Here is a 17,155-nt window from a genome sequence, read left to right on the forward strand (position 1 = left end):
AATGTTATTTAGGAGAACTGTATTGAATCATTATTGTAAATGTAGACTGTTTTATCGATGTGAGAAAAAGAGCTTCCTTATTGTAAAAAAAAACATTGTGTAGATGAATAAATTATTACAAAATGACTGGGGTGGTGATGCTGTACAGTATGTTCATAGAACTGCTATTGTATACTGATTGTTAAGTTATTTTGTCTGACCAGGGCAGAGAGAGCTTTGACTCCAAATTAATTTGAACAAAATGAGATATATAGTAGCAAACTGACACAGAGATTCTGTGCTGTGAAATCTCGGAACTGATCATAATTGAGTAACAGATCCGTCATGAAACAAAACACACCGCTATGCAGCATGTTTGATGTCACTGGGGTTTACCAATGATAAGATTAGAGGAAGCTCAAGAGTTTAAAAAGAGAAGGAACCAGTTGAGTGACAGATAAACTACGAAAAGACTGTGTGACAGAGAAACAGAACAACCACGACACATAGAAGAACCAAAGAACAAGATACTGCACAGAGAGACAAAGACTCCATGATAAACTTCAGAACTGAGGTGAGAAATAAACTTCAGGATCAGTAACCTCCCAAGTTTTATTGTGTTATTTCTGGTGATACTCTGTTTGATTGTAATATTCCTGTGTTAAGAACACTACTTGTGGGAGTTAATGCTCTCAGTTTCAGAGAAACTTCTGTAATGTGAGTTAATGATTCACCACAGAGTACAAGAAATGTACTTTCTTGTACTCTAATATACTGTACAGCAGTTGACATCTAACAGAACTGTCTGACATGTACATTTATATTATGGTTTAAACTGTTCATTTCAAGGAATGCAAATGTATGGTTATTCCATCAAAGGCAGCACAATATAATATTAAGTCTGCTGTACAATCCTAGTGTTCGATGAAAAAACCCCTGGTAAAAACAGGTTGGAAGCCCAAAAGGGCTTATATGAAAACCACACCATAAGTATAAGTACAAATAATACAGCAACCAGGGTCCATTGAAACTGAGGGGGCATTTGACCCCTCAATTTGATCTATTTGTAGAATACAAATATATAAGAAATGTTTTTTTGTTTTTTTACACATAATTCATTCAAAGGTATTGCTTCTGTTAGCAACAGTAGAAAGATATTTTTGGTCACCTTTGCGAAAATGAGGTAGCATACTTGTAGTCTTCGAGCACTTAATGCATGTTGAATTGGTTTGAAAGACGTGCTGCAGCATATCTACTTCATGCCTTATTGGGCAGGAGGAAGAATAAAGAATTGTATTTTTGTCTGTGATCTGATGTGAACAGAACGTCAAACGACATAAATTAATTTACTGGAAACACAGAGCTGCAGAAACAACAAAAACAGCCGCCAAAGTCTAGGTTGGTTCTAAAACATGACATCATGGAACATATGACAGAGAACAATAATGGTTCACCAACTGATTTCAACAAGCTGACAGTTTTTTTTTGCCAAAGGGGAAATGGTGTAGAAGATCAGCCCAGAAACCTGCACCTGTAGCATCCCTCTCTGACATCCCCGACTCATCTAACAGCCTGCTGCTATTTACATTCTTTCTCTGTGTATGTGTAAATGATGTGATGTATTTTTACATAATTTATATCATTGTGTTTCCAATACAACTTCCCCCTGGGGAACAATAAAGTTGATCTTATCACTCTCCTCCCAGGATGCTGAAGAACATCACAGGTGACATGGGGAATGGCTCCTTCTCCTGCCACCACTCCTCGTTTGAGGCATCCCGCTGCTTTGGCGTGCTGTGGAGTTCGGCTGTGACCATAGTTGGGACGGTGGGGAACATGATGACCATTCTGGCCGGCTGCGGACACGTTTCAACTCGCTGATCGTGAACCTGGGCCTGGCGGACCAGCTGTACTGCACCCTGCTGCAGCCTGCCTGTGATGACTCCTACCTACACCTCCGCTGGAGGGGCGGCGTCTTCGGCCTCCTCTTCTTCCTCTCCAACTCCGTCTCCATCATCACACTGTGTCTGATCAAGGCAAGCCGCTACCTGCTGGTCTTTGAGTGGGTGTTCTCTGGGTGGGGCCTTGCCCTCCTCCTGCTCTCCACCTGGGCCGGGCCAGCTTCGGCCGGATTTGGCCCATTTACGTGTTTCTTCCCTGCAGGTGTGCACCTGCAGTTTCCACCGCACCAGGTGGCGCCCTTACACCACCGTGCTGCTCTTCTTCTACTTCTTCATCGGCCTGGGCTGCGTGGTGCTTTTATTCCTGCTCATCTACAGGGTGGCAGCAAGGGCACCGGTCAGCTACTGACTCAGCTGATGCTTATCACGAAGGAAGCCGACCTCATCAGGACCAGGGATGGAGAGGGACAGTGGCGTCAGGAGTCGGGTGGCCACCACCCAGAGCTGGGAGTTGAACAGCCAGGGGGAACTACCCCAATACAAGGGTGGAGAGGTGAAGGGGAACCCTGGGAAAGCCCAGTCCTCCCACTCCACCTGGGGGTCTGCTTTAACTTCACATTCAGCTCACCTAGCAGGGGGACAGGAGCCCCCCCCCTGCCCTTAGCCCTGCGCTCCACTTGGCTGCTCCTGCTCCTATCACTGCCCCCTCCTCCTCCACCACCTCTTCAGGGGACAATGGTGAGTTATCTTCCAGTGTTTCGTATGCTGTTTTGTCTGCTGAACATTGCTGATAAGCAGAACCGCACCCCTGCTCCACATTTTCTGTGCCAACCTCGTCTGACTCAGCAGCTGTAATAACCCTGTGCTCTACACTGTCTTGAACCGCCAGTTTGGACAGACCTACCGGGCCCTACTGGCCAGGGCCACCACACCCCTCACACACCTCTGGAAACATTGACCTTTACATTTTGGTAGTTTAGGAGGGGCTCTTATTCAGAGGGATTAATGTTGCATTCAAGACAACTGGGAACTCTGAAAAAAACAAGGTCAAATCATGACGACAGTTCGGGAAGTCGGAGCTCTCGAAAGAGGCCCGAACTCCCGACTTGGAATTCCGAGTTGGATGACCGTTCAAAAATATTTTTCCCAGTCGTCTTGAAAGCAAGTCTGAGATTTCTGAGATCCGAGTTATTTTGAAAGCGGCATTATAGTGCATTCAACTAAGCTGGGTAAGACAACCATAAAGTAATTATCACAGCACTTCAAATAGGGAAAACACTCTTCTCCGCCCATTGGTCTTGATGGATCTACTTCCTCTATAAATTCCTCTCCTCCTTCCTGAATGTCACATTTACTATCAGCTTGCAAGGGCAAATTCAGCCATTCTGTGATTTCTTCTGGAAAGGGTTCAACGATTTTAGGCTAAGATTATGCTCACAAGGCTTCTTTTTTTTCAGTTACAAACCCCAACGTACACTTACTGTAAGGCCTTAGTTCTAATAGATTAAATGGCTTTCAAAGCTCAAAGTTCACCTCTATCATGTACTGTAGTCATACAATATGATCAAAACACATAAGGTCATCTGTTTCTTTCAGCAGGAAGCCAGAAGCCACCAGCGGGGAGATATCACTGTATCAAGACCTGGGGGGTGTTAGTTATGCAAAGAACCACATCCTCCTCTACATCTTGTTTATTTGTGTCATTGTATCTTGGTCTGTTTATAATAAAACAAATCTGTACTTTCATTACTTCTAGTACCTTTCTTTCACTGGACACATAGGACATTCCCCTTTTACACATGGGAAAATTCTGCCCCCCCTAAATCAGAACTTTTGAAATGTCCCCTTTTTCAAGTTCCAAAATGCATGTCCTAAAGGGATGTTGCAAGTCATAATGTCCTCAATGATATGATTAAATAGGTCTCCACTTCCTGGTAGTTCAGAATATATATATATATTTTTTTATCATAGCACACCATGCAGTTATTAGTATAGATGTGACAGGATGTCATATTCTATGAGTATTACTGAATTACAATGTTTGTGAGATTCTCGAACACAGAGCAACGTACTGTATAAAAAAAACAGATTGGTTTCTCCTTTGGCAGCTTGTCTCATCCTAGCCTACTATTATGGTTACTATCACAATATATATTTGTCACCGTGACTACTGAACAGACTGATACCAAACTCAAGGAGATTTGTTGGAAGAAAAAAAAAAAAGTATAGCCAGGTTGGGTCACATCTCAATATCAGTTTATTTTAACCCATTTGTCATTATCTGCAGACTATTCTGTAAAACAAGAAATACAAATGATAGATGCCATTCCCAATACATGTTCATCTTTCCTCGCTGTATTCAGTTGTGAACCCTGAACGAACAGAGTAAAGTTCGCAATATCCCTGCTGCAGCTTGTACAAAATAACAACAGGCTTTCTGTGGTTATTTCACTTCAAGATAATTCCCTGACCTGTAAATAGTGGTACATACCAAGTCACTCATTAATGATCCCATTCTGCAGCCCATGCTGTGCCCTACAACTGTACACCCACAGCGGATAGATTGACTTATCCCTATATCATAAATCAGGTAAGTGGTCAGCAGAAATGCTACTCTAAAAGCAATCAGAAACCATAAAAATGTGGTACAGTCTGAAATGGCCTAAATGGACAAAAAAACATTGAGATTATTAAAAGAAGAGAGGAAGAAGTGCAAAAGTTTCACTACCTTTTCAAACACTAAATGAGCTTATTTTTTTAAAGCGACAGTTGTGTGAAGGCATTGCAAATATTATAAAAATGGGCTTCACATTTTTTCCTTGTCAGAAATCAGTCATGTCACAACAGTGCAAAAAGTCTTACTAGATCTCTTAATGTAATATATATACACACATATTTCCACATAATATTTTATTATGCTATACCAATTTGTAAGTCGCTCTGGATAAGAGCGTCTGCTAAATGACTTAAATGTAATGTAATGTAAATGTAATACCTGATGGGCTCAACAGATGGTCCACGCAGCATTTCTAATGTTATATATGCAGGGTGAGAGTAGTAGCCTATATTTGTAGACTATACTATGTAACCAAGTTATGGTCTAACGTGCATCCTCAGAGTTTGGTTAAATATGGATGGACGTTGTCTTTGAGTTATGGGTAAGTGCTTCCACAGTAGCAAGTCATATAGTTTGGTTAGACATTGTGTATTGTTGTGAATGCTGCGAGAGCGGTCATTCGCAGGGCTGCAGAGGGGCGGTGAAGGGGAGTCCGGGTAGAGCCCCCTCAAGGAAGGTTGTGTCGTCAGACAGGAAGTCAACGCAATCATACATTCTGGGGTCATTGAAGAACTCCTGGAGGGTGGGATTCAGGTCCTCATCGGGAATTAACATGGCAACAGAGAACATGGGGTCAGGACTCAGGGGCAGCTCTGGGGGAAGAGGGTCCCCAATTAGGCCTGACGGAGGCAAGGTGGAGGGCTCTGTTGTAAGAAGGAATTTAAAATCAGTTATTTATTCTAGTTACAATCGAGACTCAATGGTTTAATTTGGAAAACAGCATTCTGCCACTCACTGAGGAAGCAGACATGTATTAGGTGAAAAACACAGAATGGAATATCATTATTAGTGATACAAAACAGCCAGTTGTGGTTAGTTAAAACATACAGTCCACGAAGATGCATCTTTGGAGCGTATGGTAGTCCCTCCAGGATTTCAGTTTTTTTGTGATATTTGCAGGGAAAAATGCTTGAGTTTGCTGCGGCAATTCTGACATTTTGCATGGCAATTTGCGAAAATGCGTTAAAAAAAATATATGTTGACGTGTGGCTTGATTGAATTATATGAGGGAAATGTGTGCCGATTGGTTGAAATTGCAAGTCCTCTTTTTGTGCTGCGGTGATGGTCAGTTTTACGCAACAATATTTTGATGATTTGACTGGTTTTATGCTGAAATAGTGCAGTGATTGGTCAAATTAGTAAGCACTCACATAATAGGCAGGGAATTGTAGATTTTTCTAATGAAATTGCGATTGCAGAATCACGGAATGCTGGAGGGACTGGTATGGCGAACAGAGGAAGGGTGCAAACAGAGTGTGTAAATCACCTACCCCATTCACTAGCTAACATTCTCTACAGAGAATGGCACATGCAGAACAATGAGACAATGGGGGGGTTAAGGAAAACAGTAAACCAAAAGAAACCCAGCTGATTGAGGTGCCCTCCCTTCTATGGTTTAGCAGTCAGTAGGGAGTCTTAAGGACCCCTACTTTGAAATGATCGGCTAAAGACAGAAACTTAAGGAGGGCAGATAAAGCTCAAAAGCATGCTAATGTGTTTAGGAGCAGATTGCTGACTTCTGATGAGAAAAAGGGTCAGACGACACTTAAAGGGATTTGGTTGATTGGTGGTTTACTGGGAGGCTTGGCGACTCACCGAAGGCCTCTCCACCCAGACCATATCTTGGGTTCATTGGCCCTGAGCCCTCGCCTTCCACAGTGTCAGAATACATAGGCGACTTAGCCTCCAGTGTGTTCCTACAGTAACCAATGATAAATAGCCATTACACACAACCAGTTCCTGAGGTGACCAATGAGAGACTGGGATTACACTACAATTTTGATGGAGCCAGAGTATTTCCATATAACGAGCTTTCATTTACAAAATGGCCTCTATTCGGAAAGCACAGGTAGAGTGGGGGATAAGGGAGGCTCATGTAGGGATTTTCAGGTGACTTACAATCCACATGTTAAAGCTGGATAAATGAAATGTTAAAAAGACCAACTCAAAAATACTCACTCTTTAGATACGAAAACCAACTTAGTTTTGATGTACTTAATGTATTGACTATCCGCTGAAAAGACAAAGGTAAATAATTTAGATTAATAGCAATCAATTAAACAAACTATAAAATGCATCCAGAATCCAAACTTTCATTGCACGACAAGATCCTTCTGGTATAGTCACCTCCACTCTTCTCTGTGTAGTACTTCCCGAAGGCCTCCACTTTGGGCGTGTCAGGGTAGAGGAAGAGGAGGGGGTTTTCCGGGACGTTCTCCTCCTCCAGAATCTGGAAGTTTCTGATGATCTCATGGAAGGGGATCTGGCAAAGGTCCACTTTGGTGAAGGGCTGCACCGAGCGCACGTCAGGCTCACCTGGAGAGGGAGGACAATGACAAGGATAATAGATTAGATAAGGTAGTGGCGAATGTGTGGAAAAGGGGCAGGGAGGGTAATATAGGGGGACAGAGAGGAGAAATTCACCCTCATTGGAAGCACTAACGTCAATCAATCAAGGCGTCACTGTGTGTAGTACAAGACATCCTAAATGTGACGTAGAAATCTTGCAAAAATAATTTCCCAGCTTCTTGTTAGGTCTCTGTCCCATTCCATATGATCCTGTCATCTCACCGGTGGGGGAGTAGTCCACCCAGGAGAAGGTGATGCCTCCATCTCTGATGCTCTCACTGAAGCGCAGGAGGAATGTACCTCTCTGTTTCTTCTTCAGGAGGGTCTTCTCTTTGCCTTTACTCACAAAACCCATGATAGAACTGCAGAGTAGAAAAGCATACAGAGAAAACAAACCAGACCTTTAAGTTATTAATCAAAGGACATCCATAAACAATTTCTCAAATAATGATTTTGTGAAATAACGGGCCAGCCTATCTCAGAGCCTCAAACTATAATAGGTCATTTTTTCTCCTCAGACATACCCATCTTTCCACAGGTTCTCTAAGTGACTCTTCACCATAAAAAGGATACCATCGAACCACACCCAAAAAGTGAAGTTGGTGTTAGGAACATTTTCCTGCAACACAGGGATGATTGAGGTTGGCACAGCTTAGACTGACATTAGAATTTCCACTGTCAACATCATGCAGAGAGCTAACAAGTGACAAGATAATCACCTTGCTGAACTTAGTCCATGAGATTTTGCAGGCGTCGTAACTTTGCTGCTTTCCTGATGGGGCAGAAAACAATAATTTGCTAAACCTACTTCACTGACATCTCTAGACCTGAAAGTAATGTAGCACTGTAAACATACCAGACAATGAACACTACTACCCGTCTCAATCCTAGGTATAGACGTACCAAAGAGTTTGTGTGCGATCATGTCCAGCTGGTTAGATTCCAGACCCCGCGTGGTGGAGGAGAGGAACTGCCAGCTCAACATCTCCCCTAGTTGGGGCCACGTAGCCACGGGACAGTTGGCAAAGAACAGAAGGTTCTGCAGAAACACATTCTTAACAATTATTAAAACACACAAATGTAAAAAAATATATATATTTTTAAAGAGTTGGCTAAGTAGTTATTTGAACAAGACATCTGATCAAAAGCTAGGGGACCTGTATTGGTGACCTCTCACCTTTGGCTCAAGGCAAAGCATGTTGAACCAGAGGATGGAAGCCCAGGCACTCTGCTGCTGGCTGGAGTTGGAGATGATGACCACAGGGAGAGAGGACGTCTGGGGTGGGATGCAGTGGACAAAGGAACATGCATTCGTATGACCGACTACTGTAGCATGGACCTTTTTACATTTAGATTGTCTGCTAAAAACAATCATCCAGGGAAACCAATGCAAGTTAGACCAGACCACCCTTACTGTGTCACAACATATGGGGCTGATAGCTAATGAAGGCACAGGGAATGACAGGAAGACCCACCTCTAAGGAGACTGACATGTCGTGCAGAAGAAACTCAGTGTTAAAGTTGATGATGTGCAGCTCCTCTGTGACGCTGAGAGAGAGCTGTCGGCACAGAGAGGTTCACCACCAACACACCCAGGATCAAACACACCTGCTGCTCAACTACTACAGCATGGCTGAAGTAGAGTTGTTCCTAATGCTTTGAGTATTAAAGTGGATATGTTGAAGCATGATGTAAACTCACGTCATGGATCCCCTTGCCACCTCCTCCAGATTTTTGCTCCTTCAGTGTCTGCAAATACCAATTAAATCTGCTTTGGTTAGTCCATCTCTGCTATTAGCAATTGTGATGACAAAATTGCATAATCCATTAGCTAATTGATATCATAATTGATTCATCAAAACCTTTTAAACTGAGACTCAGCTATATGATGTTGCCATGAGCAACACCGCAGATGTTACAGATGAAAGTGATGCACTGACAGTATCTGCGCAGGTGCGCTTCGATAGCTACAACGTGATAGCTGCGGAAGCGTAAACACTGGAGAAGTACAGCCTCGGGCTTCAATGCTCTTAGTTGTTGCGGAAATTGCCCCAATATTACAGTTTACCTTGTGCATCACTGACTCTACCTTTAAGCAAGTCAACTGCATACAGTTTCATGGTTAATTTCCACACAGCGTTGTGTAACTGACTACCAATCCATATCTCTCCGCCAACAAAAGCCTGTCTGTCCTACTGACTCACCAGATGTCTGAAGTCTGCCACCATGCCTCCACTCATACTCTCAGCCATGTTCAGGGCCTTACTGTTGGTCCCCAGGACATTGAACCGACGGTACCTACAGGCCAAGAGAACATGGAGTGACCGAGTAAATGTACAAAAGTGGTTTACATGAATTTGTTGAGACACATTAGATTTCTTTACATTCGTTGTCATAGTTTTACATTGCAAATTTGGCACAAATCTAGTCCCGAATGTCACATCTTACCCTTTGACCAAAGGAGCCTCCCTAGAGATGAGAAAGGGAGAGGAACATCCACTTCAGTATAATGGCCAATAGGGATCACTTAATTCACTCATATAATTTTCTGCCAATGTTCTAAAGTCATCTAGCTCATAAGCAAAGTAATGATCAATAAATCTAGTGACTATCTAGATGTCTGACTAAAGCAACGAGAGCACTACGCAAGGCAGGCATCTAATATGTAAAGAACAACTGATTTGATTTTCCAAAGGTCCCATCTCACCTGTCCATAGACACGTTCACTTTCATGGCATGGTTCAGCTCAGGAAATTTGACGAGGAATCTAGAAGAAACACACATGGAATTGTATAAATGGATGTCACATTCACTATGACATTCAATTCAGTGACGGGCTGGTTATTTAACAGCTGTCATAACTAGGAAAGGGTCTGAAGTACTCACCTGGTCTTGACTGAGAACTGGACATTGGTACGCAGGACCAAGGGGCCTTTCCCTTGGGGCATAGAGGGCTGAGTCTCCACAACAAAGGCGCTGAAAACACAAAATACCTTCTGTGAACAATAGTAAGAAAAAGGGAGCTGAACAAATCATTAGTGTGCTTGTGTATTATTATTTGTACTGTTTGAGGATTTACTATGTTAGTGTGTAAACTTTGTTTATCAGAATTGTTTATGAGCCAGTGTGATTGTGTATTGTAAATGATGTAAAACCTTTTGAGCAGGCTGGTGAGGAGGCTGTCCACCCTCTTCTGCAGCGCTGGTTTCTGCTTCTTCACAGGGTCGTGCTCATAGGTCACCTTCCCCATCAGCTCCTCCAGCTTCTTAAGGAACTTACGCACCTGGAACAGACACTCCGCCTCCGTTGTAAACCTAGAGAGAGGTCAGACAGGGGCCGAATAGAGGTCATACAGGAGATCACACAGAGGGGTCAGAGGTCAAACAACAGAATGAACATGGTCTACCACCGCAGGCTCTTTCTAAGAAAGGCTTTGTAGTCCCTCCTTCAGCAAGCCAGGGCAGATGTACTGAACGCTCAACAGAGTTACAGCAGACAGCAGTTAGAGATCGTTTAGGTCAGGTAGATCTACAGAGGTGAATGGCTGTACTGTACCACTTCTCCAACTGGTCCAGGCAGGTGCTGTCTGGGGATCCAATGCAGGCCTTCTGCTGCCTCCTTTGCCACTGCACTAGCTCTTCCCTCACAAGCACACACAGCAGCTCCTCCGCACCGTCCAGCAGCACACCCATACCGGACAACATGCTCTACAGCGGAGACAACGAAGGGAAGAGAGAGGGGGGAGAACCAGAGGAAATACATGTTATATGAATACACTTCATAATGTCCTAATTTATTATTAGGTGAATGTCTAAGGCGTAAATTGTTTAAGGTGATGTAGACTAGAGGGTTGTGGGTGGTACCTTCCTGGAGGCATCCAGTCTGTTGAGTAGAGCCTGCAGCACCTTCATCTGTTCTGTCTTCTCCGCCTCATTGGTGGTGCCTATGCACAAGAGCCTGAGTCATCGTCAAGTCAACAAATCAACTACAATAGAATGAGGTTACAGATGTCACCGGATAGAACGCGTCACTTCATAACTCACATCCATGATAAAAGAAAATGGACTCTTCATAGCCATGTGGGCTTTAGGAAAATATATACAGTATCATATCCCTCAGTCTCTATCCTCTGCTTAATCGATTATCACAAATACAAAGGATAAGCTCACCTTCCATGTTATGAGTCTGGTATTTAAAATCAAACTCATCTTGTTGTTCCTCCAGACATTTCACTGTGTGTTCCATGCACTGCATTTACAACAACAAAAAAACAGACAAACTGTCAAAACTGTCAATGGTGGTCTGTAAATCTAATCTTATTGGTCACATACACATATTTAGCAGATGTTATTGCGGGTGTAGCGAAATGCTTGTGTTCCTAGCTACAACAGTGCAATAATATATAACAATACACAACAATACACACAAATATAAAAGTAAAAGAATGGAATTAAGAAATATATTAGATTAAGCAATGTCGGTGTGGCATTAACTAAAATACAGTATATACATATGAGATGAGTAAAACAGTATGTAAACATTACTACAGTGACATTATGTTATCATAATGAAAAGTTTGGCAGCAACATTAGAGGAGAGCCCGCCCCCCATAGGATGCTCATATCATTGTAGGCATTGCAACCTTTAGACTCCCGGAGACGCTCACCTGAACTTTATTCTTAACGTCTGCCATCTTGCGCTCAATGTTCCGCTGGCAGTCTGTCTCCATGGGGTTCTGCTGGACCTGCAGCAGCTGGACCTGAGAGGAAGAGGATGAAGAAACACAGTATTGATGACCCTAAAGTCTTTCAAATGAGATGTACCGCCTCCTAAGGGTCAGAGAGTAGGTATACAGGATAGCCCAATCCCGCACCCTACTCTTAAATGCCCTTTTATAATACACAGTGCCTTCGGAAAGTATTCAGAATCTTTTACTTTTTCCACATTTTGTTACGTTCCATTTTAGAATAATGGTGTATTAAATTTAAAAAATCCTCAATCTACACGCAATACCCCACAATGACATAGAAATGTTTGCAAATTTATACAAAATTAAAAACAGAAATACCTTATTTTAGTACTCAGACTCTTTGCAATGAGACTAGAAACTGAGCTCAGGTGCATCTTGGTTTCCATCGATCATCCTTGAGATGTTTCTACAAGTTGATTGGAGTCCATCTGTGATAAATTCCGTTGATTGGACATGATTTGGAAAGGCACACACCTGTCTATGGTCCCACAGTTGACAGTGCATGTCAGAGCAAAAACCAAGCCATGAGGTCGAAGGAATTGTCCATAGAGTTCTGAGACAGGACTATGTCAAGGCGCAGATCTGGGGAAGGGTACCAAAACATTTCTGCAGCATTGAAGGTTCCCAAGAACACAGTGGCCTCCATCATTCTTAAATGGAAGAAGTTTGGAACCACCAAGACTCTTCCTTCAGCTGGCCGCCCGGCCAAACTGAGCAATCGGGGGAGAAGGACCTTGGTCAGGGAGGTGACCAGGAACGCGATGGTCAATCTGACAGAGATCTTGAGAACCTTCCAAAATGACAACCATCTCTGCAGCACTCCACCAATCAGGCCTTCATGGTAGAGTGGCTGATGGAACATCTGGAGAGACCTGAAAATAGGTGTGCAGCAACACTCCCCATTCAACCTGACAGAGCTTGAGAAGATCTGCAGAGAAGAATGGGAGAAACTCCCCAAATACAGATGTGCAAAGTTTGTAGCATCATACCCAAGAAGACTCAATGCTGTAATCGCTGCCAAAAGGTGCTTCACCAAAGTACTGAGTAAAAGGTCTGAATACTTACGTAAATGGGATATATATATATTTTTCATAAATTAACAAAAAAATTCTAAACCTGTTTTTGCTTAGTCATTATGGGGTATTGTGTGTAGATTGAGGGGAAAAAACAATTTCATCGATTTTAGAACAAGGCTGTAACCTAACAAAATGTGGAAAAAGTCAAGGGGTCTGAATACTTTTGGTTCTTAAAGGCTCTGTGTTTGTCTAACCTGCTCAGCCAGTTCAGCGTTCTGCAGGATCTCCTTCTCTTTCGCCAGAAACCACTGGATGATGTTGGCCAGATTGTAAGGCTCTTCTTGGTACCTCTGGAGGAAGAGAGGGGGTGAAGAGTAGTTTTACTAGAGTTGTAGTACTTCATCAAGACCTTGAAGGGCTGCAAACTCAGTAGCTCCAAGACCCAGTTGACTACTGTTCTAGAAGGTTCTATCTACACTGAACAAAAATATAAACATGTCAAGTGCTGGTTTCATGAGCTGAAATAAAATATCCTAGAAATGTTACACACACACACACACACACACACACACACACACACACACACACACACACACACACACACACACACACACACACGTTTTAATCCCTGTTAATGAGTATTTCTCCTTTGCCAAGAGAATCCATCCACCTGACAGGTGTGGCATATTAAGAAGCTGATTAAACAGCATGATCATTACACAGGTGCATCTTGTACTGGGGACAATAAAAGGCCACTCAAATGTGCAGTTTTGTTAAACAATGCAATGCCACAGGTGTCTCAAGTTGAGGGAGCATGCAATTGGCATGCTGACTGCACAAATGTCCACCTGAGCTGTTGCCAGATACTTGAATGTTAATTTCTCTACCATAAGCCGCCTCCAACTTCCATTTAGAGAATTTGGCAGTACGTCCAACCAGCCTCACAACCACAGACCACATGTATGGTGTCGTGTGGGCGAGCAGTTTGCTGATGTCAACGTCGTGAACAGATTGTCCCATGGTGGCGGTGGGGTTATGGTATGGGCAGGCATAAGCTACGGACAACGAACACGATCTGTATACAATATCTGGAAGCTGAAAATGTCCCAGTTTTTCCATTGTCTGCATACTCACCAGACATATCACCCATTGAGCATGTTTGGGATGCACTGGATGGACATGTACAACAGCATGTTCCAGTTCCCACCAATATGCAGCAACTTCTAACAGCCACTGAACATTCCACAGGCCACAACCAAAATCCTGATCAACTCTATGCGAAGGAGATGTGTCACACCAGATACTGACTGGTTTTCTGATCCACACTCCTACCTTTTTTCCCCCAGCTATCTGTATTCCCAGTCATGTGAAATCCATAGATTAGGGCCTAATGAATTTTTCAATTGTCTGATTTCCTTATATGAACTAACTCACCAATATCTTTGAAATTGTTGGTTTATATTTATGTTCAGTATATTTATCAGAGACACCCCATAGAGAGCCACACCTGGAAGCTGTGTTTGAAACGGCGTATGTTGTGCTGCAACAGGAAGGACTCTCCCCCCTGGACGAAGCGGCTGTGCTGGATATCCAGGTTCTCTAATAACACCTGGAACAGCACCATGGCAACATCATGGTCCCGCGCTGCACGATCCCTAAGGACGGAAACACAAGGAAACTGGTTTAGGAACTACATAATAGAGCTTCATTCACCCCTTTTCCCTGACATTCTTTGGGTTTGTTCTACATGAACATCCCTGTGGTCCTTCAGACATCCCTAAATCAGTGCATAGTCACCCAGACCCTTTCAGTTTTTTTAGTGGCTGAAACAAGAAATAGTGCAGGATGAGTGGACTGCCTCACCAGTCTTGACTCTCTATCCAGTGTGCCAGGTAGTGGCGTACATCCATGGGGAAGGCATCCCCATCATACAGCTCATCCACCTGTGTCAGGTACACAGACTCCAACTGCCTCAGCTTCTCCCACTGGGCCATGCCTGGCTGGAGACAACACCACACGTATGCATATAATCAGTAATAACAGCCATACAGACAGAGTACACAATACGAGGTGAGGTTTGTTTACTAAGCTTGCACATCTAGGGACATTATATTCTTTGCACTGCTGCCAGTGGTCTGACCACAAGACTACATGTAACAGGTATGTCTGAAACTCACTCATGGCCTGAGAGAAAGTACCCTTTGAATACTTAAATTAATATTTTCCTACACCAACTATAGGCTATGCCTCAATAATCAGTTTCTGCGGTTGGAAAGTATGTTGTTTCAAAGTAAAAAGCCACCCACATGACATTCTGGAAAACGTAAACAAAACTATCATTGTCAAAACGGCTAGGTTCTGACTCGCTACAGGAAAAAACAAGGCAGATGTGTCCATAATGTCCAGAGTTTTACTATCTATTGGTCACCACCACACAGTTGCACAAACATATCATATATGAGCCCGTGTGGAACAGATGTGTCGGTGTGGTGGTGACTAGCAAGAATAATGTTACAGTGATGGCCGTCAACATCATGTTCTAACCGGACAGCACTAGTAAGGCAGAACCAAAACCAATCCGCATTAAGTCCACTAGCTATTTAATCAACATTAAGATATCCAACCAACCGCTCAGACGAACTCCAGCTAGCCGTTTTTACAATAATAAATGTACGTCATAGACATACCTTGTAACCCAACTAACGTTAGCTAGTTAATAGTTACCATTCGGACTGATTTATGCTCAGCAAATTATATAAAAAAATACGTTCATGCTCAGCGGTGTACGTGACATTCAGAAGGCTACATTTAGTTAGTTAGCTAACGTTAGCCAGTTGTCACTCACCTGTTACGTTACTGCAGTAAATGTTTCTGATTATCGTTGACGCGCTATTCGCAATGTTGTAGGGTTGACAGCTCGTACGTTTTTAACAGAAAATATTTGTTGGTAATTGTGTATCTCATAAAACCATAAACAGAGACAAACTTCGCTTCCTATTCATAGGAGCAGACATTTGAAACAATTCTGTTCACCTCCCCCCGATTTCATTAAAAGAACACGCACTTTGTTTGCTAAATGTCCCCTCCCGATTTCTCTTTGACCAACCCTTCAACGCACCATTTTGTTTCTTATTGCTGTTTAATTTGGATCCAATGAGCCGAAATGGATGATATACGGAAGTCCAGTTTCTGCCTTAAAACATTTCCAGAAGCTGATTGGTCCCATTGGGGTACGATTGGGCTTTCCGGACAATACTGTTAAGCATTCATGATTGGTCAAAAGAACATGACAATCTATGATTACCGAATCAAGGTGGGACAAATTCAGTTTAGCAGAGGGAGTAAATGAAGAGGGAAGAGCGAGATCGAAACCTAGGACCATCTCAAAAGACTTCCAAGAAATTACGTTTCGAAAGTGAGGTATGAAAACAGAAAGGTCCACCCTCTTTTCTTCCGGCGCTTGAATTCAAATGCCTGTATTCTTGACTTAAATTAATTGCCATCAGACTGTACTGTATTTTTGTTATATACTGATAATATTTCACAGGCTAACTGATAACTGGAAATCGGCATGAATTAATTCATTCACAGGTTAGAAACATTAACTTACAGCAATAGACAAAGGACACAACAGACATACAACCAACAGTTTTCACAATGTTTCTGATTCTGAAAACACGCTATTCGCAATGTTGTAGGGTTGACAGCGCGCATGTTTCTAACATAACATATTTTGGGGTAATTGTGTAGCTCATAAAACCTCGGATGCTGGATTTATTTTGTATTACATGAAGCTTGGCAAAGTAAGTGTAACAAACAATTTGCATTTCTCATTTTTACCCTGAATAGAAGTTAATCATCCTACACTTTTGAGAGATTACCTGGTTGCTGCTGTATCATGGTATATAATGGTAATCAACAGCATCCCATATTTACACTAACATGAATCCTTTTCTCCCAATTTACATTTTAGTCATTTAGCAGACGCTCTTATCCAGAGCGACTTACAGTAGTGAATGCATACATTTCATACATTTTTCCCGTACTGGTCCCCCGTGGGAATCTAACCCACATCCCTGGCGTTGCAAACACCATGCTCTACCAACTGAGCCACAGTTGATGACTGACTGTCTTTCTCATGGAGGATTCTTTCATTATATTACATCAAATACAATTGATTATATATTGGTAGTATAACAATATACAACTGTAATAATAGCCCACATTGACCATTGTGCTGAAATGAGCCACATAATGACTAAAATGTACCTGTGTTTCAAAGGAGGTTGGTGAGACCTTAATTGGGGAGGACGGGCTCATGGTA

At 42.6% G+C, this 17,155-nt stretch overlaps 1 protein-coding gene and 1 pseudogene across 3 annotated transcripts; one reads left to right on the forward strand and one right to left on the reverse strand.

The window, feature by feature from the left end:
• Positions 1 to 1,692: 1,692 nt before the first annotated feature.
• On the forward strand, positions 1,693 to 3,628 carry LOC115207829 (G-protein coupled receptor 84-like; annotated as a pseudogene).
• A 486-nt stretch (positions 3,629 to 4,114) lies between these two features.
• stat2 (signal transducer and activator of transcription 2) lies at positions 4,115 to 15,934 on the reverse strand. 3 transcript variants are annotated; one of them, XM_029775326.1, is made up of 24 exons: positions 15,677 to 15,934; positions 14,695 to 14,827; positions 14,339 to 14,486; positions 13,086 to 13,181; positions 11,732 to 11,824; positions 11,235 to 11,313; positions 10,929 to 11,008; positions 10,621 to 10,772; positions 10,221 to 10,379; positions 9,952 to 10,041; positions 9,773 to 9,832; positions 9,514 to 9,534; positions 9,270 to 9,363; positions 8,767 to 8,814; positions 8,541 to 8,624; positions 8,243 to 8,341; positions 7,969 to 8,104; positions 7,785 to 7,837; positions 7,590 to 7,684; positions 7,288 to 7,427; positions 6,844 to 7,032; positions 6,676 to 6,730; positions 6,313 to 6,413; positions 4,115 to 5,360 (listed from the first exon to the last, which is right to left on the reverse strand). In XM_029775326.1, exons 2-24 carry the CDS (start codon positions 14,823 to 14,825, stop codon positions 5,113 to 5,115), a joined length of 2,451 nt encoding a protein of 816 aa, XP_029631186.1. In that variant the 5' UTR covers positions 14,826 to 14,827; positions 15,677 to 15,934; the 3' UTR covers positions 4,115 to 5,112. The 3 variants fall into 3 exon arrangements, with proteins under 3 accessions (XP_029631186.1, XP_029631185.1, XP_029631184.1); XM_029775325.1 differs by having other exon boundaries at positions 14,695 to 14,831; positions 15,677 to 15,929; XM_029775324.1 differs by lacking the exons at positions 6,313 to 6,413; positions 15,677 to 15,934 and having other exon boundaries at positions 14,695 to 14,831.
• Between the last annotated feature and the right edge of the window lie 1,221 nt (positions 15,935 to 17,155).

Source organism: Salmo trutta, chromosome 14, assembly GCF_901001165.1.
Source record: "Salmo trutta chromosome 14, fSalTru1.1, whole genome shotgun sequence".
NCBI lineage: Eukaryota > Metazoa > Chordata > Actinopteri > Salmoniformes > Salmonidae > Salmo > Salmo trutta.